The sequence below is a fragment of the Mytilus galloprovincialis genome, chromosome 8 (assembly GCF_965363235.1).
Source record: "Mytilus galloprovincialis chromosome 8, xbMytGall1.hap1.1, whole genome shotgun sequence".
Taxonomy (NCBI): domain Eukaryota; kingdom Metazoa; phylum Mollusca; class Bivalvia; order Mytilida; family Mytilidae; genus Mytilus; species Mytilus galloprovincialis.
The window spans coordinates 69,101,745-69,123,603 of NC_134845.1; the positions used below are offsets into that span (position 1 = coordinate 69,101,745).

The window sequence follows — 21,859 nt, forward strand, 5'->3', positions numbered from 1 at the left end:
AAATGTTCACGGAAAATGTATGACCCATGGAACCATTGTCAGGACTTCCAAAAATGTTTTCATCTTTTTATCCTGTGATGTGTTACAGGGAAAAAGACAAATATCAAGGTAACCTTTGTAAAACTTGATGCACTAGGATTTCAAATACTCAAACAGACTCTAAAGGACGCTTCCAGATAGGTAAATTATTCTGCAATCAAAATTTGAAAATTGAAGGAGGTATTTAGTTTATTAAACATATTCTGCTAACAATAGTAAATACATATTATTTTTTCTCAGAACCGATAGCAACTTAATTCTTTTTATGCTGTCCCAGTATTTATTATCGATATTCAAACCGGAAAAAAAGCAAAACAAAACAATTTCTGTCCCATGTAAACAAATATTTGATAAACATTTAGAATATTTTGAATTAATGACTGAGTGCTACACGTTTAGTGCTAACTCGTAATGGTATAGGGACAATTGTTGCTAGTTGCAGGCGATACATTGTCCATTACACGGCTTATACCATTACTCTAACTTGATTAATTCAGGTAGCAGCCAAACTGAATTCTCTCGTACGTTTACATGCATAGTATTTAGCACAAAAAAAATCATTTAATAAATACCAGATGTATGGGAGTCAGTCAGCTCCTTCACTGGTAGACGCATGTATGTCATGCATTCCATTATATTTTTATAAAATTCATATTAAAATAAGATAAAAATGCAATAAAGATTTAAAGGATAAATACAAGTAAAACTTTACAAATATGTGGTAAATATTTATAACGGAGGATATAACCCTTTGCGTACAAAAAAATGTATATAACGTACAGTTAATTAATATATTTTTAATACAAACATATGATCTCTGTCACTAGTCTATCTCTCTCTCTATATTTATATATCGGTATAGATGATATTACTACTACGCTAAATGAAAAGAAATGAAAATATTGAAAAATATAAAACAAACAACTAATAATGCTAGTTATGACAAACATGTGTCATGCATTCAATCGGTTATTTTCTAAGACCATCTGATTATCAACACATGGATCAGCTGAATTTGTGTACCAAGAATAAAAATATTTGATTGTACATTTAAGCTTTCTGGATGTATTGTTAAATTCCTTTGTTTCTTTCCTCTGTGTCGAGGTATTTTCTTTGGTGCGCTGTGATCTTTTTATTATTGTCCTATATAACACAAATAGAAGTAGAAGACGAATTATCAACTTATCCACTTATGATCAGACAAATACATAGCTATTGATTATAGAAAGACAGTTCAATACATGTAACTAAAATACTAAAGAAAACATACACGTAGTTTTGCATATAAAAAATGTCGGACCACTATTTCATATTAAATGCCCTCTGTATCTGATTGTGTACTTCAGCAAATATTTTAGCAATGCAATTTGATTCAAACAGTTATACTGATTTCTGTTAAGTGTCTTTGTTTTTTTTTTTCTATCTCTTATCCTATTTTGTAAATAGCATATTTCTACAAACAAATAGGGAGGCTGGATTACACTGGATTGGGTGGCTTACCATCAATATATAAAACCAATTTGAAATCAACAAAAGGTCGACATTCCATTGGTAACTGCATATATACATGCACATTATTATATCAAACTCTCAACTTTCCCCTAGCCATGACGAGTCCAATTCATTACATCGCAACGTCATGCATTAAAACACACATTCCAAATACTTTATCATATATGTTAAACGATGATGGAAGAAAATTGAATTTTCTTAATGTGCTAATGTTAAAATTTTTACTGCATATATAACTGACACTCCAATGATATTATGTAGATATCAAGCTGTTGTGTCATTAATGTATAATTCAACACGATAAATTTGAAATGTGTAGCCTTGTGGTATGAAAAAATTTCTTTTAACCTTTATTTTTGGCAATTATGATACATATGTATATGAACTCACATAATTGGTTAAATCGGAGGATAGTTTTGTATCCATGCGATTGGCTTTCCGACGTCTCTGAAAATGATGGTAGCCTTCCTTGACCTATACTCAATACGACATATAATATTATATATTAAATATGAATACAATGTACAAAATATTTCAATGAATCAATTTTAAAATGTCCAAATGTGAAAAATAAAATATAAAATACAGACAATTGACCTTAATAAACAAAAGATATATTTGGCATAAGTGCCATATTCTAAATACATGTTTCGTGAATGACATTCGCACATGTCGTGTTCAATGTCAAAAGGCAAGGAAATACGTCTATCATGATTAAACTGCAATGCAGCTCTTCTACTACATTAACCATAAAGCACTATATATTATATCAAATATAAAATGTTTGTTTTTGTAATTTTCAGCATTAGCTATGTAAATAATAGTTCCTTGGACATGCTCTGAAGTAATATTCAAATAGTGTTAGAATAAAAAGGATATGCCATTACAAAAAAAAATCCAACACTAAACATTGCTAGGAATAAGACAGTTTTCATAAACGGGTGTGTCAACATGGTCAATGGGACTTGAACAACGACATACGATAAACTAAGAATAGGATACAATTGTAATGCTAGTAAATTAACATGTTTTTTTTTGGCTGATGTGACACTCATGTTTTGTGTATTTTTGTAATATTAAAGAACATGAAGGGAGATTACCATAAAATGTTAAAAAATAGTCGATCATTTTTTTCTTCTATCGTATAATTGATTTCAATTGTTAAGATATAACTCACCTTCTTATTCAAGAAACAGTGAAACAAACAGATAAAAAGACCCTGTTTTAAGCATAAAAACATAGACTATTTAATCACTGTCAAAAATATTTACTTTGAACAATTAATTTTTCAGTTCGTTGAAAATGCAATATTTGCAAATGCAGAAACAGTTTTGAACAAAGAAGATTAAAACATACAGTTTAAAATTTAAATTTTGATTTAGAAAGAACAAGAGTGACATATCAATAACGGCATTCATTTACCAAATATTCTGTTTGAATATAAGACACTTTGATTAACATAAAACTTGCATGAAGTTTAACTTTGTCGTGTATACCTCATGCAGCATAGTGATACGTGCAATTTACGTTATTCACTGATTCATTGAACGTTTTGCTTAAACAATTTAGTATTGCATTATTCAAATGATGTTGATGTAACATTGAGATGTTTCCATTTTATACATGAATATAAACTGCTTTTAAAATCATTGTTTGACTGCAAAAACAGCCATATAAAAATTCTTTTCAAATAATAACACACATTTACGTTCTCATCCTTGTTGAACCTGCACTTGACTACATAGTACAGGTAAAAATATTGCAATACCTGTAGAGAGTTGAATATTGAAAATAAGTATTGGAAGATGACCAGATCCTCGTTCAAAGAAAATGCTCCTAGTACCCATGTTACTCCAAACAGCGGTAACATGACACAGATACTTGTTGAACCAATCCTATGGATAGACGACCAGAATATTTTTTTTTGATATAAGAAAATTGCAAACGAGTTAATGTGTTTGATTTTAACATGCATGTCTGTTACTTCATGTATGTTTCAGTAACACGTAAATTACACATGCATTTTTAACTAATCACTCAGAAATGTAATACGACAACCCACTAAATTAAAGCGTAAAGATGTTACAAAGAAAACACTAAGTGGAGATGTTCAATTGAATGTACATTCTAACGCAAACCGTATTACGACTTTTGTCCTTAGCAAAAACAAACAGTTCATACAAGTGCCGTAGCATTATCTACTCGACATTTTAAAGTTCAATCAAGATTTCGAGGTTGAGCTATCGACGAAACAAGCTTTAATCCACAATTTTCCAAATAAGAAAATGCCTGTACCAATTCAGAATGTGACAGTTGTTATAGATTCATTTGATGTGTTTGAGCTTTTGATTTTGCCATTTGATTCGGAATATTCTGTAATGAGATTTCCTTAGAGTTCGGTATTTTTGTGATTATACTGACTTGGTACAGGCATTTTTTTGTGATTATACTGACTTGGTACAGGCATTTTTTTGTGATTATACTGACTTGGTACAGGCATTTTCATATTTATATAGACAAAGCACATTAGCAAACATGAAAGACAAGAATACAAACATTTACCGTTACACATTAAAACAACGACTGGGTGTATCAGAACAGAGCCACGTCAAATGATATTGACCATATGTGGATTCTTAAAAATTCTAAAGAACTTCTAGACAATTTTAAATCTCGGTCTATATCGGAAATTAATTCCAACATAACCTTTTTTCAAACCTGTATACCACCATTTACAAAGTGAAATTCTAATTGTTTTGAATAAACATTGAACGACAAAATGTCTTTCTTTGTGACGTTTACATTTTCTGACGTCAGACACGCAAAGCAATGAATGGTTTTTTTTATTTGATAGATGCTTTTGTGTTTTTTGCAAATTAAATTTTGTTTTTAAGATTGTAACACAGTGATGACTGTTGTACCCATATTTTGACTTTTGTTCATACATTGTTGTAAATATAACGGTTTTTGATGCGATTGTCATATAAGTGAGACGTTTAGCGCTCTATAACCAGGTTCAATCAACAATTTTCTACATTTGAAAATGCCTCTACCAAGTCAGGAATATGACAGTTGTTGTCCATTCGATTGATGTGTTTTGTCATTTGATTTTGCCATTTGATTAGGGACTTTAAGATTGAATTTTCCTCGGAGTTCAGCATTTTTGTGATTTTACTTTTTGATATAACAAAAAATGGATTAAACTGTAAAATAAATATTCAAAAAGGCAAATAACACGTTATAAGGATAATAAACAACGTTGGTACACATAATCTTTACTTCAAGACCATCGTCTAGTTGTTATGGAATATTTATCAACATGTCTTAGTATCTCCCGATGATTTTTTTTTTAGAAAAAGGACGAAACGTTCTTTGACTTAAACCTGCTATTATCAATTTTCTGCTCAGAAACTGGTGACGTTTTACAAAGCTTAAGTAGTAACTGCCAACCCTTTATTACCAAAATTTCTTTAATTTATATTGTGAATAATGAATAAGTCAATCGACATATAAGTAATTACAACCTGTCTGTTTTATTGTATTTTAGTCAAATAAAGTTGTCAAATTGCCGAAGTAAATATACATTTCCAAGAGACTGTAACTGTGTGTTGACACGTTAATGATAACATTGTCTTTTTTTTCTTTCTTTATTTAAAATATTCCGATATTTCATATGTTTTCTGTGAGTAAAGAAACACTATGCATCATCATACTTTCTTATAGTTGTATTATTGAGAATGGAAATGGGGAATGTGTCAAAGAGACAACAACCCGACCATAGAACAGACAACAGCAGAAGGTTTCCAATGGGTCTTCAATGTAGCGAGAAACTACCGCACCCGGAGTCGTCCTTAAGCTGGCCCCTAAAGAAATATCGACACCAGCTCAGTGATAATGGACGTCATACTAAACTCCGAATTATACACAAGAAACTAAAATTAAAAGGCATACAAGACTAACAAAGGCAAGAGGCTCCTGACTTTGGACAGGCGCAAAAATGCGGCGGGGTCAAACATGTTTTTGAGATCTCAACCCTCCACCTATACCTCTAGCCAATGTTGAAAAACGCATATTAATACGCACAGTAGAACTCGATCAAGAGAAGTCCAAATCCGATGTAGGAAGAGGTAACAAAAGGAATGAAACAAAATGACAATAATAAATATATAACAACCAGACTACTAGCAGTTACTGACATGCCAGTTCCAGATCTCAATTTAACTGATTAAAAGATTGTCTTATTCATATGAAAATCAGGCACAGTCCCTCCCGTTAGGTGTTTAGTATTATACCATCATACAAAATATGAGAAGAACATAACCCGTGTCATGCCAACAACTGGTTTTAAAATAAATGTGTTTAATTCCGATGCAAAGACCATATACATTATATAAGTGAAGCAATATTAAAGCCAAAATAAGCAATCTTTAATGACCTGACAACAGTATCGTAACTATATCCCTTCTTAATAAGTCTGTTTAAAGGTTATGTTTGCTTCTGTGCACGTTTCTTTTCATTAATGTTTAATGAACTAAACTATTTTCAATTTTGTATTCATAACGGATAGAACTAAATAACCTTAATGACAAACTTACTTTGATTTCTCTTTTATTGTTTTCTTTGCTAACCCTTTACTGGTCATAATTTTAGATACCGTTATAATTATAATTACAAAATTAATCTGAAATAAAAAGTTCGAAAAATAATTCACAAATTTATAAAATGATATTATTCCCATTTTAATAACGAACAAATCAATAACGGTCTTAGGTGTTCCTAATGCTTACATAGACAATGTATCGTCCTTATGCAAAATATAAGGTAGAACTATTAGATATTGTTCCTCACTTTATCTATATTTCATACATTTTTCACGACACTATACAATTAGTAATTCTAGAAAAATATTGATCTCTAATTTTTTGTCACAGAAGTAACTAATAATTAAAATAAAAGACATTCAAATGGCACTTGTCAAGCATAATACATATTACGTGTCTACTCGTAGAGTCGAATTAACATTTACAAATAAGTATTTCATTATATTCTTCAGTTGAAAATAATATTGACCTTTCTCTGATATCAATACTTACCAAAATGACAAGTAATGCTGGCCCTATGAAGCCCCAGATGAGGTTTGATTCCAGAGTCAACCAACAACTGAAAATGAACAAAGCCTCCCTTTCTTTAGTGTTATTAAGTGCCTGTCGTTTGTTGTTATATATTTTCATTTGGATGTAAATCTTACATTTGGTTTTCTCAGTTGAATTGTTTTAAACTTTTTCATGCTTTCTGTGTTTTGAGTATTTTATAATTGCTATTTGGCATAAATTTTGCCAATTTTTGAAGGCGTTACGGTGATCCATAGTTTCTTACTTCTACATTATATTTCATCGGGGAAATTCGTATCATTGGTAATCATACTGACTGTTCTCATATGTTGATAATCTTTTAAAAAGTACATGTATACGGCAGCATATTTATTTGGCTTTCTATATTGAATATAGTCATATATATAAACCGGGCATTAATAAACTTGCATCTAACAGTCCCCTACTTTTATATTCCGGTCGGTGAAACACAATCATAAAAATAAAATTATTTGATTTCGGTTAAATTTTATAAAAAAGGTTTATATTTTGGGTTAAACATGTTGCATTATCACATTTCATATTGTGGAAAATCGAGCGTGTTCGTCTTTTTTTAGTTTTTTCTTTTATTAGTGTACCCCACATTTCGTTTAAGTTATATCTTAAGTACTAGTTTTCGGAACAATAACAAATTTCTACTATCTAACTTTTGTTCGGTGTCTTATGTTAATAACTCGTTATAAATACAAAGGTTTAACATTTGTTCGCCAGATGCGTGACATGTTTAGTCTATAAAAGATTGATCAGTGACCCTCAATTAAAAGATTTGACGAGTATTGAAGACCATAATTCCCAAAGGTTTTGCCAAACACAGCTAATGTAATACATGGTTAATACATACATCTTTTGGTTACCATAGCCTTTAAGTTTGGTCACACTTGCTGCAATTCCAACAATACCACCAGGAAGAACTAGGAATTAATAAAGAAGAAATTTTAAAACAAAATCGATATAAAAAATTATTATATTGATAACATATCCATTCAGCCACCTTACACTGCAAGTGATTGGAATCTCTAAATATTTCTAAATAATTTGAAATAAACACGCAAAAGTTATGGTAATAATTCCGGGCCTTGCAGAGTATTGTTTCTTACAACAAATGTAATAGTCTGACTCAAGTTCATGTATTCAAGCAATACAAAACTAAACAAAAAATCAATAAATCTTATGCATGATGAGGAATTTGAGTATTTTCAATGATGTCAGAATGCAGGTAAATCGATGCGTTTTTTAAGATGACTGATTTGTCATACTGGAATTGCCCACGAGTATCTCCTAAAAACGGAGTTGTTCTACCACAATTTATTATGTACCAAGCATTTGCATAACTATTTGAACACGAAAAATAGTAAATAGTTAAAGTAGACACTACTTTCTCTTTTATTCAAAACATTTTTTTATTACTTAAAGTGTACGTAGTCTTATTTTATCTGAAAATAAGTCATTTGTCCTTAAACAAGTTTTATTATATTAAAAGTCCGTTATTCTGATCTGATAAAAAAAGATTACTGTAAAATACTTTTATAAGAAAATGTTTTCATAACGTCATGACTATCAGAAACTATCATTTAAACAATTAATATCTTCGTTGGCTAATATGTTTCTCCGAATAAGAATTACAATTATTTTTTTATATCTGAAATTGATTGTTGTACAAGTGGTAATATACTTACCCCAACATGCAGGTAATAGCCACTGAATTATAGATTTTGACGGGAAAATAATAACAACCATCCTCACTAAATGAATTCCTTCAGCTAGCATCAGAGCAAAGTCTGTTAGGAATATGTAATGTAAAGCAACTGCGATTGCCGTACAGACTTCCTTTTAAAAAGCATCACAATAGATGATTATTTGGCAAAAAATCTAACATTACTATAAATATATTGACATTTGCTATCAAAACTGTACATACATCACTATTCCCTCCTCGATGATTTGTATAGTCAAATACAATATGCTGGAATTTTGATATGTTTTTACAAAAGAGATAATTTCAACTCCCCATTTCTATGTAGCAACATTCCAGCAGCGACAACATACGGAGTATATATCACCCAGTTGATATGATATTCCAGGGCTTCTATTTTATATCATGTTTTTAATGTCGTAATTACAATCCCGTCTCCTTTTCCCGAATATGACCTACCGAATTACACTTATTCCCGGGTTCGTACTAACATGAGAAACACGACGGTTGCTACTTGTGGAGCAGGATCTGCTTACGATTCCGGAGCACCTGCGATTAACTCCAGTTTTGGTAGGGTTTGTATTGGTCAGTATTTAGTTTTTTTATGTTGTTGTATGTGTACCATTGTTTGCCTGTTGGTCTTTTTTCTTTTTAAGCCATGGCTTTGTCAATTTATTTTCAACTTATGAGATTAAATGTCTCTTAGTATCTTTCGCATTTACTTTAATGAATTGAGAAGATACGTTAAACAATCGCTTTATGTTTATTTTTTATGTTTTAATTAAAAGGCAGTAATTCATTGATATATTCGTTACCTTAACATTCATGTATGAAGTTAATGCGCAGATATTTATTTTAAACATCAAGAACTGTATATTATCAAGCTTTCCTGCTTATTGGTACACAGTTATTCTGCTTCATCGTTTGGTATACATATGTTTAATATTTGTAATTCATAGATATAGGAAGGTGTGGTACGAGTGCCAATGAGACACTTCTCCATCCAAATAACAATTTATAAACGTTAACCATTATAGGTCAAGGTACGGCCCTCAACACGGAGCCTTGGCTCACAGCAAACAGCAAGCTATAAAATTTAGTAATGTAAAATCATTCAAACGGGAAAACCAACGGTATAATCTATATAAAAACGACAAGCATTGAATCTAAAATAAAATTACCTGTCGTATCAAACTCAATGATACAACATTTCCGATTAAAATCAGCAAATAACAAACATTTCATGCTTTTTTTTTATATATTTGTATGTATCTAACCTTATTATCTGTTCGTGTGATACCAGCTAGGAATATGACATACGACAGAATCAAAGCCACGCATAAGTTCATCAATATTTTTGTTCTATCATTTTTGACATACCTACAACAAACATCAATAGCAAAACATATTCCACAATCAAACTGTTGCGTGTCTGTTTATTGATTTAAAGTATTTCACCGTTTAAACAAAAAGTTTATGAGATGAGAAAGACGATGCCAAGGGTACGTTGTTAATGTAGACGTGTATTAATGCTTTCATATTCTTATGTTTGTGTTCATTTAGTTTAGTTCGGGTAATAAGGTATACTTGTTTGTGCATGCATTATATATATCTATATAATTAAATAATTTTTCATCGACTGTTTGCAGTAAGATTGGAAAAGGTCAATATTATAAATTAAAGTGAAAGTAGTGTAAAGAACTTGAAATTTAGTGAATCGGTGTGAAAGAGACCTGTTAAGAAAGCACAGTAATACTTAGAGATTTGAATGAACCCAAACCTTTGTCACAGTATTTATATCTTAAACGTTATAATAATGATAACAACAATGCGCACACTTTATGAAGAATATTTTAACTTACTTCCACAGTACACAATGCACGATAAGTGTAATGACGAGAAACACAATTGATATTCCACATCCTATGGCTGAAATCATGCTAAGTGGAAGGTGATGAGACATTGGCTTAAAAAAATGTTTATATAAATGTTATTTGTTTTCCATCTATACATATTCATACATCATCATTGAAACTAGCTACTTGTTTGCCGATGTTTTAATGTCAATCATCAACTTAGAGTATTAATTTAATGTTCTAGCGATCTATTCATTACCCTTGTAACTAATGTTGTATGGTAACACGATTTGATTACAAAATGTTTAATGAAGTAAGAGGTGTAGTGACCAGCCAGAATGAGTACTCCGCCAAGTTTATGATGGTTAAAGACATTTCGCATATTAATGTAAAATAGTATGAAATTGCTTTATCATTTGAGTGTCTTTCCAAAAAGAAAATAATCATATATCTCACTTTTCAAAACTGTCATTCAAAGCATTCACAAATATTCATAACAGTCATGTGCTAGAAAGTACATAATTATAAGTGATAATTATATTTTCTATAAAAGATATATATTGATGGAATTATTATTAACCTAGTTTATTGGGTTCCAGTCAAGAGAATATTAATAGAGAACGGAACGAATGATCATCAAAAACGACAGGTTGACACAATATGTATTTGAACACATGTTGGTCTTTTTAGTAAAACAGCAAATAAATATAGGAATAAATATATATATATGAATGATAAAGACTTAAAGAAAAGTTATGTGCCAGTTGCTGGGAAATGTCAATGAAAATGCAATCAGGAATAAAGTAGAACCTAATTATAAAAAGGTAGTTAAATAAGTCCTAATAAATCTCATCTACATAGTGATTATACATGTGGACATATATTTAGTGACCTTTTTAATGGTTGCATGCATATGCTTGCAAAAATACAAAAACTACAATTTGAACGTGAATGCAAATAAAGTTCAGGAGGAAAATATTTTCAACTTATCTTTTCTTTTTCATATCATGCATATAAGAATAAATATATGAGATGGCGAATAAAACAGCAAGCCTGTAAAATGTAGAGCTGCCAATACTTACAGCATTACTATCAGACATTGAATTATTTCTTTGTAAATTTGTCGCTAACTTTCTATAGTATGACTAGATGTATTCAATTGAGTTTAGAAAAATAAAACATGGACGCCTTTTTTAATAATAATTATGGATCGATTTCATGTTTTATTTATTTTATAATTCTGAAATATACAACACACATCAACGCTGTTAATTTCAGCCCTAACGTAGATTATATTTTCCCCATAATGCTGTGGGAACGTATTCGGTAATAATAGATACAACGGTTCTTGATATCTAGTATTCATTGTACACTTGTGTATTAGAGAGAGATACACTTAAAACTGATCTGACTCAGATCTAAATCATACAATGTATATCCGAGCTATTAACAATGATCTAACAATGTTTCGTTCTAGTTTCTTTGATAAAAACATTTAGAAGTCTTCTTGTTTTGTTTATATGATTCACAGTTTTATAGTTGAACTGTTATTAGCTCATATAATAATTACAACAACAGAAATTTATAAAAGCAGAGTCACATAGTCTGTATAGGAATAAGAATAACAAGCATGTAAATATACTTATATATATTTTCTATTAGCATAACATTTAAAAGATTTGTAAATAGAAAAGAGGAAATATTTTGAAACTTGTGCTAGATTGCATGTATCAAAATAAACATACTGTTAATCCTGGGCTCATAAGTACAGCAAAATTCGTTGTGTGATTATATTCACAGATGGTATAAGAATCTGTTGAATTCATAACTTGTGACCCAAAAGACGACCATGCTCCATTCACAGTATTGCTATAATATAATTTATATTAATTTGAAATAATTGTATTACGTAAAGACTATTTTGTTTGCAATAGACAAGAGCAAAATCATCGTTTTCGATAGCTATCAATAGTTTTATAATTTACAAAATAAATGAATACTCATTGTTGTACTTGCACTTAAGATACATATATATCATTTGTATTCAATATATTTTCAATACTCACTAAATGTATATGCGAGGAGATCTGTGTAGAATGATTAGCAGTGAGACAAATATCCATCAAAATTAAAATGAATTCCATATAATCAAGTTTAGACACTGTCGGGAATTTAGCGCGAATATATACATGTTAACGTTGCTACTTGACTTATGTATATTATGACGTTACTTATAGCAATGGCTAGACGTTAGAATAAACACGATCTATACACAACGCATTTTATCTACTTTACACAACATTTATGGTGCCGTGACTGTCGGAAACAATGGAATCGAAGTTAAAAGCAGACCAAATGAAGAGAGGGTTCATAGAGAAGGTAAACGACGAGAACGACGATGGTAAAAGCACTCACTATATACCACATCATGCCGTAAAAAAAGATTCGACAACAACACCAATTCGTATAGTGTACGACTGTAGCTGTAAAAAGTCTCCAGATCACGCAAGTTTGAATGACTGCCTAATGTCAACCCCGCCAAATTTGAACGACTTGACAAAAATATTAATGGGATTTAGAACCAAGAAGTACGCAATAAGCACGGACATTGAAAAGGCTTTCCTACATATTGGATTAGATGAGAAAGATCGAGATTTTACACGCTTTTTTTGGTTGAGCAACACAGATAATCCCAGCAGTACTCTTACAACATATCGATTTAAATCTATTTTGTTTGGTGCAACAAGTTCACCGTTCATCCTAAATGCAACACTGCTTAAACACTTGGATGCATGCAACACAAATATCTCAGCGATGATGAAGAATGACCTTTACGTGGATAACATTTTGTCCAGTTTGGAAAATGAAGATGACGCCGAAAAGTATTTTGTACAAGCCAGATCATTGATGTCGGAGGCTGGATTCAACCTTCGTTCATGGAGTTCAAATTGCACAAAACTTACAGATTTAGCCAAAAAACATAACGTATGTGAAAAAGAAACTTTTGTCAAAATACTTGGACTGAAATGGGACACAGTTAAAGATACGATAACTTTTCAAAAAGTCGACTTATTTGATATTGAACTACCTAATATTACGAAACGTGAGATTCTTAAACAATCTTCACGTATTTACGATCCCCTAGGATTACTTAGCCCTGTATCCGTACGAGCAAAAATCTTAATGCAGACATTGTGGGAACAGAAGTATGGATGGGATGAGCCACTACCATTAGAAATACAGACAACATGGGAAAATTTAGCCAAAGATTTGGAGAAAACGACTTACACAGAATTGAAAAGACCGTATTTTCCCAATTTACCAGATCAGAAAACCCAACTTCACGTTTTTGTAGACGCTAGTACAACTGCATACGGAGCAACTGTTTACATATGTAACCATCATGAGTCATCATTAGTTATTGCAAAGAATAGAGTAGCACCGCTTAAGCAATTGACACTACCACAGCTGGAATTAATGGCCGCATTGATTGGAACACGACTAGCCGATCACGTAAAATCAGTTCTACACATAGAAGACATAACTTTTTGGTCAGACAGTCAGATAGTGCTACAGTGGTTATCAACTTCAAAGCAATTGAAAAGGTTCATACGAAATAGAGTAACGGAAATACGCAAATTGACCAATACACAAGAATGGAGATATTGCCCAACGAAAGAGAATCCAGCTGACCTTCTTACTAGAGGACTCAGCGCGTCACAGTTTGAAAAGAACACACTATGGTTCAACGGACCCGAATGGATCACTGATGCATCAAAATGGCCGTCATGGAAGCCAAATGACACAACAGTACTACTAACCAGTACAGATATAGAAGACTCAAGTACAGCGGACAATGAAATAGATAATCAACAAGGAATACACCAAATTGTGCAAATTACTAGATATAGCACATTATCAAAATTACTACGAATTACAGCTTATCTATTACGATTTATACGAAATTGCCGTTCGCCAATATTACAGAGAAATAAGGAAAAGTACGTTACAAGAGAGGAATTACAGGATGCAACAGAGTGTTGGATACTAAATTGCCAAAGAACTTCATTTAAGGACGAAATGATACACTTGAAATTAAAGGATACTAAACCTACTGTTTTAGTTAGACAACTTAGATTGTACCTGAGTGACAAAGACGCAATTTGCTGTGGAGGGAGAATTCATAACGCACCTGTTTGTGAAAATACGAAATTTCCTTATTTGTTACCCAGAAGTCATCATTTTACGAAATTAGTTGTTCTTGATATACACAAGTACATGAAACACTCAGGAGTTTTATCAACAGTGACTCAGATACGACAAACTTACTGGATACCCCGAATTCGCCAATACGTAAGAGGAATTTTGCGAAATTGCGTAATTTGTCGAAAAATCAACAGTAAACCATATACAGCACCTGATCCGCCGCCACTCCCAAAAGTTCGATTACTGGAAGCGCCGCCTTTTACAATTACCGGCGTCGACTTTACTGGAGCGCTGTACGTTCGTGATACACATGATACTGAAAACAAGGTTTTTATATGTCTGTTTACTTGTGCTTCAACGAGAGCCGTACACCTGGAGGTTGTACCGGACTTATCAGAAAAATCCTTTTTACAAGCCTTTAGAAGATTCGCTAGTCGTAAATCTAGACCACATACCATGATTTCGGATAACGCCTCGACATATTTAGCCGCCTCGGAAACATTAAAGAAATTAACCGATTCACCATCGCTAAACAATACGTTATCAACATATGGAACAACTTGGAGATTCATACCGAAAAGAGCGCCCTGGTATGGTGGATGGTGGGAACGCTTTATAGGAATAACAAAAACTTGTTTGAAGAAAACATTAGGCAGATCTTACGTTACCATGGATACACTTCAAACAATTCTGACAGAAATAGAAGCGATTATTAATGATAGACCATTGACCTACATGTACGTATCACCGGATATTGAGGACGAGGAGCCGTTAACTCCGTCACACTTGCTGTACGGAAGAAGAATAACTTTAACGCCGTATCCACAACCGAATATTGAATACATTGCCGTGAATAGTGGAAAACAAGAACTGCATAAACATTTGAATAAACAGTCGAGTTTAATGGAGCATTTTTGGAACCGGTGGAAATCCGAGTACATAACGACCCTGAGAGAGTTTCATCGCCAAACAGGAAACAATTTACAAACTATTCAAGTTGGAGATGTAGTGCAAGTCCAAGATGATAAATTACCGAAAAACCGATGGAACATTGCCGTTGTTGATGAATTGATCACCGGAAACGATGGTTTTACACGAGCAGCTATAATACGAACTAGTGCAGGACGTACTTCACGCCCTATAGTAAAACTGTACCCGCTCGAAATTCGAACAAACATAAACAATTTAGATGACAAAAAAGATGATACTTCAACAGAGGGATTGACAAGAATTCTACCAAAACGAGAGGCATCTGTCCGAGCTCGAGAGAACATAAAGAAATGGACTACCCAAAAGTGAACTACTAGCTGACAATTTTATTTGAATAGACTTCGTTAAAAGTGAAAAATCAATAAGTGAATTATTTGAATTTGTTTTAGAAAGACAATTAATTATTTAATTTTCAGTAATACCTATTCGATTGACTTTTAAAGTAATTAATAATTTCATATTTTAACTTTTGCCGGCCCCGAGAATGTCGGGAATTTAGCGCGAATATATACATGTTAACGTTGCTACTTGACTTATGTATATTATGACGTTACTTATAGCAATGGCTAGACGTTAGAATAAACACGATCTATACACAACGCATTTTATCTACTTTACACAACAGACACCCTGAGTTAGTGGTGTAACAGTACAACATAAAAACAAACCATACAAAACAATCAAAGAAATACATATATGATAATCAGTAATAAACGATTTGCAATAAATTTCGGATCACCTGAGATCACCCCAAGATTTGGTGGGTTTCGTGTTGTATAGTCTTAAGTTTTATATGTTGTGTTTTTTTTTAACTATTATTTGTGTGTTTGTGTATTTGTTTTTAGCCATGGCGTTGGCAGTTTATTCTCCATCTATGACTTTCCTTCCGGTATCTTTCGTCCCTCTTTAAACTGAGACATGCCCATATATAATGTTTCTGTGTCAGCCATTTGGAACCTAGGGCAGTAGTGTAACAGTTCAGCATACGCACAAAGAGTACTCTTCAGTTGAAAAAAGGATTTTACTTATCAGATCAAAAACATCTTTCAAAAACACAAATCCAATGTATTTATTCATAGTCTGGAAAATACATAACCTTGTGCAATGCCAAAACAATATTTATCGACAGATTATAGTGTCGTAAATATGCATTTTTGTTAATCAATAATATTAAAATAGTTTAAATGAATGGACAACAAAATCAACACTTTTACCTACAAAAACAATATTTAAAGATCTAATTACAGTGTGAAATCGATAACTGTTTTTTTAGAACAAGTCTTTTTTTTTATGAATTGATAAGATCTTACCCAAAGTTTCGTAATCGGTAAAAAAACATCACCGTTAAAGATTTGGAACACATTTAGAGCCAAACTTGCAAACCAAATTAATAGCTAGGAAATAAAAGTTATTGTTAATATTTGATTGATTTAAACATGTTAAAGTAAACTCTTAATTTAAACTTTGACAGTACATTAAAAGAACTCTTGATTATTTTACGAAAAGATCATCAATATTATGGTAAATGTTGTTAAGTGTATCAAGTAATTAAATAAAGACGGGTCTTTACTGAATTTTACCAATGTTGTGTTTCATAACAGTACAGGAACAAATGATCTTTTTCAACAGGCACAAATGATGTCCAAACGATTACATACAACATGTCAATAAATGTTATTGCAGATACATTTACACCAATTTTTACAACATTTCTGTAACGACTTCATGAAAACGTATTTGACAGTGGACGATCCTTTTTCAGAGAGTTTATAACTTATAGCTCTTGAACGATGTAGAGGTCCCATGTCGTTCTATGGTCATAGGAATCAAATCTAAACTAAGAAGTTCGATTCCACAGTCGCATTAAAAAAGCATTTGTATTATACTGACGTCTGATGTACGTGAGTTTATATTTAAAATAGCTTAATTTCAACCGAGTTTTTTTCTATACGAATACGAAATTATAGGTGGCTCTTCGTTATCATATAATGGTAGTCATTTAAAAACTGACAAATAATACAATCAATACCTCTATTGATGCATTTTATTATTAAAAAATACATTTCATGATCCTCAGGTTAGTCAATTTGAGGGAACTAATCGAGAAAATGCTCATGTTATCTAATATATATATATGCTTTTAATGTTTAATTGTGTATTTATTTGGCCGTAATGTTCTTGTTTTTATTTGTACAGTAGTCCTGTTATCATTTTAGTGTTATATTTAACAATGCCTTAAAAGCAGGATATTTGGCTCAACCCACCAATATTTTTTATTAGAATGTGCTGTACTAAGTCAGGAAAATGGCAGTTGTTATCTCATAGTACTAGTTCGTTTCTGGGTGTGTTGCATTGTCGTTTTGGTTTTTTGGTTGCAGTCAAGGGTTTCTGTTGTTTCGTTATTTCCCTCATATAGTTGATGTGTTCACCTCAGTTTAAGTTTGAAACCCGGATTTGTTTTCTCTCGATCGATTTATGACTTTCGCACACCGATATGCTACTGTTGCTTTTATTTGAAGCAGGTGTTTGGCATACATATGAATAAAATGACAACCTCAAATAAAAGGAGATCATAATTAAATCCTTCTAAAGGTCAATGCAGGGTCTCCAAGAGTAGATCCATACCTTACATTAAGCTTAATGCCGAAACTTTATTTTTTTTTCTTCGCCAGCCATAATGCATAACTACTTTCTTTAATGTTCAGTAATGCGTATAAAAAAGAGTAACACAAAACATATTTTGAACATATTTAGATAAAGATATATAAACGTTTATACTTACAAAGCAGTAAAATTCCAAAATCCACAAAACGGTCTTGAGAAGTTTCCCTTTCAATAATGAAATTGTCAGGATAAACAAGTGACATTGTTTAAATTTATGCAATGCTAGCATTTTGTCATTGTATATGTTGTCAAGTGTTTAGCTTATGCTAGTGTTCACATCTGATCACAAATTTTAATTGCAATAACAAAATTAGGTTAAATGTAACATGTTTTATAGATGGTTTGTTCGTCATTTTGATATAATTGCGAACGGAACAGTAGTCAAATAGACGAAAGGAAAAGGTTTGATGTTTTTAACTGAAAATATACATTGATTTATTCTAATTATATATTTTTTATTGCTTATAAAAGTATTAAGGACAGAATGCATTTTCCTGGCAATTATTTTTAAAACGTCTCATCAAAAGTACATGAATTTAGACTTGTTAATAATTGTAATAATACAGTTTTACTTACGAAAAGGTGTTCGAATGTTACTACCAAGGAAAAATCTGAACAAGATTTTCCTGTAACTGTAAAATCAGCTATAATAGAATTTACATCGTACCATCCGTCAAATGACCGTATTTCCCTGTAAATTGAAGACTACAGTTGTCATCATTGAATTGCAAATTTATTTATATATCTTTGTACAGCGAATATACAAGTATGCTACGCACAAACAAACTATGCATATATAGTGGTCATCATACAGTCTTCAACACGTCACTATTATAAAACAGTATATCACAATGACTTGAATGCGGGAACAGTTTTACTTTTTCATATTTTTTTTAAATGACAGTTTTAATGTACAATGTAGTTAGTGAAATTGTCTTTGAGCAAACGATCTGCAATTACATACGTACCCATTATGTATGAAGAATTTCGGGAAAAACCTTGAAATATTTCTATAGAAAGTGCTACTATATCCTGTTAAACCTGCAAAGAAGGAATGCATGTTTTTAATGTTCTTAACAATATTTACAAAGACATATGAATGCAATTATATGTATACTTTTGTTTTTTCATCATGAAATCCTCAGTACGCAAATATGTTGAATGATTTTGGTTGCTTAATTCTAGTGGCTTATATGTCATGCATGTTCAGGACGATAACACATAAACATGAAAAAGAATAGTTAGGTCATGTTATGGATGTTGTCAAGAATATAAAAGGGCGGGGGAATTTAGACTGCCACTTGAAAAAGAGGTTATATTGAATTGGGACTGAATTTGTGTCTTGAAACAAATCACCTAAGGACCCCTCAAAGAGCATGGCAATCTCTCGACAAGAGGCATCGGAATTAACGTACCCAATTACGGCCGAACGTGGCTGTGTACATGTACATCCCGCACAGCCAAACGGACGCCCCACTTTGCAAGATTTTTACTGCCGGGAGAACGAAGACATATAGTGACCCTATTTCTTTTCCCCATTCATCAGTGAGGGGCATTAGAAAATATATAGTTTTTTATGAAATCAATCAAAATTATCACCCATACAGTAAGTATGTTTTCTGTTCTGCCTACAATAAAATACTTAAACTATGCATTCACATTATAAATCCAACGTGTCAGCTTGGCCTGACTGTACCTTGTTTGGCTGTTTTATTTTCATTTCTTTTTTCTCAGTTTTTCAATCATTATAAAGTTTGAAAAATGTATGGCCTTTGTAAACGGTTGCCGCTGTTCTGTTTCAGACCTACTGGTCTTCAACACGAGAACCTTTATGTAATTTGGTTTCAAAAAGGTTTGGTTTTGAATTATCACAGATATTTGCATTCTTACAGTAAACTTTTCATTTATGTTTTACCGCTGCATATGTTCTTTTTCAGCTTTATCTCAGTCGCAGAATCTGCTATCCATGATTCTGACGTTTTCAAACGATCGGGAACAGTTATATCGTCGAAACTATTTCGCCCTACTTCCATTACTGAAATAATTGATACAACTTGAAACAATAAACTACTTTATTAATCTAAAAAAAACACGTGCAAAATATGACATTTGTTAACATAAATGAAACTATTCGTTATTTGATTTGTGTTGTCATGTTCTTTTTATTTGTATCAAAATGTTCAATCTGACGTTTATTTTAATTTTAAAATAATTCTGACACCAGGGAGTAAAGCTTGAGGTCTGTATTGAGTTTATGTGACTTAGACTGCTTGTTAAATATGTATATATAATGTTTAATAAATTTAACTAATACATATGCTTTGATTTAAGGTAGCACAATACAAAGATTTGTTCACTCCCAATCAGACAACTTTAAACTAATGTAGTTCACTTCATCATTCTTTATATTTTATAAAAGAAAGAAGAAAGATTAATCTTTCAAATTGTGATAATTTCATTATGCCATAATTATTACATAATCAATTGTTCTGTAATTAGTTGCTATATTGTGATGTCCACACTTGAATGAATTTAGCTTCTTTGTTCTTCATAGCATCCTAAAATATTTTATAGATTCTTGTACAGCACAGCTTGACCCCCAAAACTGTGTCTCAGATTTCCAAAAATATCAATAGAACAAATTTTATACCACATTAAATTTAGTGATCTCTTATGAATTGATGTTGAAAACTTCATTGAAGATTTATGAGAGAATGAAATACAATAGGAAAAATCTGAGACACAGTTTTGGAGGTCAAACTGTGTTGTGCAAGAAATATTTTAGGATGCTATGAATAACAAAGAAGCTAAATTCATTTAAGTATGGACATCACAATATAGCAACTAATTACATAACAATTAATTTTGTAATTATTATGTCATAATGAAATTATCAAAATTAGAAAGATGAATCTTTCTTCTTTCTTTTGGTACCTCACATATAAAATCTAAAGAAGGATTAGCGGAATAACATCAGTTTAAAGATGTCTGATTGGGAATGAAAAATCTTTGTATTGTGCTACCTTAAAGGGTTAACATTTTTCTAATTAAATCAGGATGAATAATATTTTTTTCGTTTCAGAAATGTATACAAATGAACATGTTTACTTCGTCAATTTCTGTCGTGCTAAATGTTGCCTGTCGTCATGACTTTAAAAACGCTATGTGGACCTCGAGAGATCGTTACAACTAGTGTCCGTACTGTTTCGGCAGATCATTGTTGACACAAGTAATCTTTTGTTGGCAAAACTGTGCTACTCCTTTTACATTATCTAAATACTGCAATGTTAGATTTTTAAGATATTATTAATATTGAATTGTGACTTTAAAGATAGCAAGACACAAAAGACTTTTTAAAGAAAAAGATTTTCAATGTGAACGATATTTGGTATTTGGATATGAAATAACTTTTATGTTCAAGTGGATATGACCATCCTATTTGTTTCGCTCTTTACGCGTACATTAAACCAGGAGATGTTTCACCTTTAACAAGCCAAGCGCCTTACAGTTTGAATCAATACGTTTACACATAAAGCAAACTGATTAATCAACGTACCAATATTATCTTTTACAACAACAACGGAAAATTCACCGTCTATGACCTGATTGAATGCATCATTGTAATCCGTTACTGCGTTTACAAGTGAAGTTACACCAGTTAAACCCTAGTGGAAAAATAAAATCAAGTATACATAGAATATATGATAAATGTCTGATATATATGTTTGCATTCTTTACGATCGATGCCG

At 31.8% G+C, this 21,859-nt stretch overlaps 1 protein-coding gene across 1 annotated transcript in view; it reads right to left on the reverse strand.

Annotated features, from left to right (window-relative positions):
• Window positions 1-811: 811 nt before the first annotated feature.
• The window catches only part of LOC143042457 (adhesion G protein-coupled receptor L4-like), a 47,843-nt gene continuing 26,795 nt past the window's right edge, over window positions 812-21,859 (reverse strand). The window contains exons 10-25 of the mRNA XM_076214753.1: window positions 21,667-21,775; window positions 20,026-20,145; window positions 19,079-19,151; window positions 18,687-18,801; window positions 18,229-18,275; window positions 11,996-12,119; window positions 10,257-10,360; window positions 9,672-9,774; window positions 8,378-8,528; window positions 7,543-7,612; window positions 6,645-6,711; window positions 6,147-6,232; window positions 3,320-3,446; window positions 2,729-2,770; window positions 1,942-2,025; window positions 812-1,182 (exon numbers count right to left, since the gene is read on the reverse strand). Coding sequence (XP_076070868.1) covers window positions 1,111-1,182; window positions 1,942-2,025; window positions 2,729-2,770; window positions 3,320-3,446; window positions 6,147-6,232; window positions 6,645-6,711; window positions 7,543-7,612; window positions 8,378-8,528; window positions 9,672-9,774; window positions 10,257-10,360; window positions 11,996-12,119; window positions 18,229-18,275; window positions 18,687-18,801; window positions 19,079-19,151; window positions 20,026-20,145; window positions 21,667-21,775 — 1,494 coding nt within the window. The 3' untranslated portion in view covers window positions 812-1,110. The remainder of the gene's footprint in view (window positions 1,183-1,941; window positions 2,026-2,728; window positions 2,771-3,319; window positions 3,447-6,146; window positions 6,233-6,644; window positions 6,712-7,542; window positions 7,613-8,377; window positions 8,529-9,671; window positions 9,775-10,256; window positions 10,361-11,995; window positions 12,120-18,228; window positions 18,276-18,686; window positions 18,802-19,078; window positions 19,152-20,025; window positions 20,146-21,666; window positions 21,776-21,859) is intronic.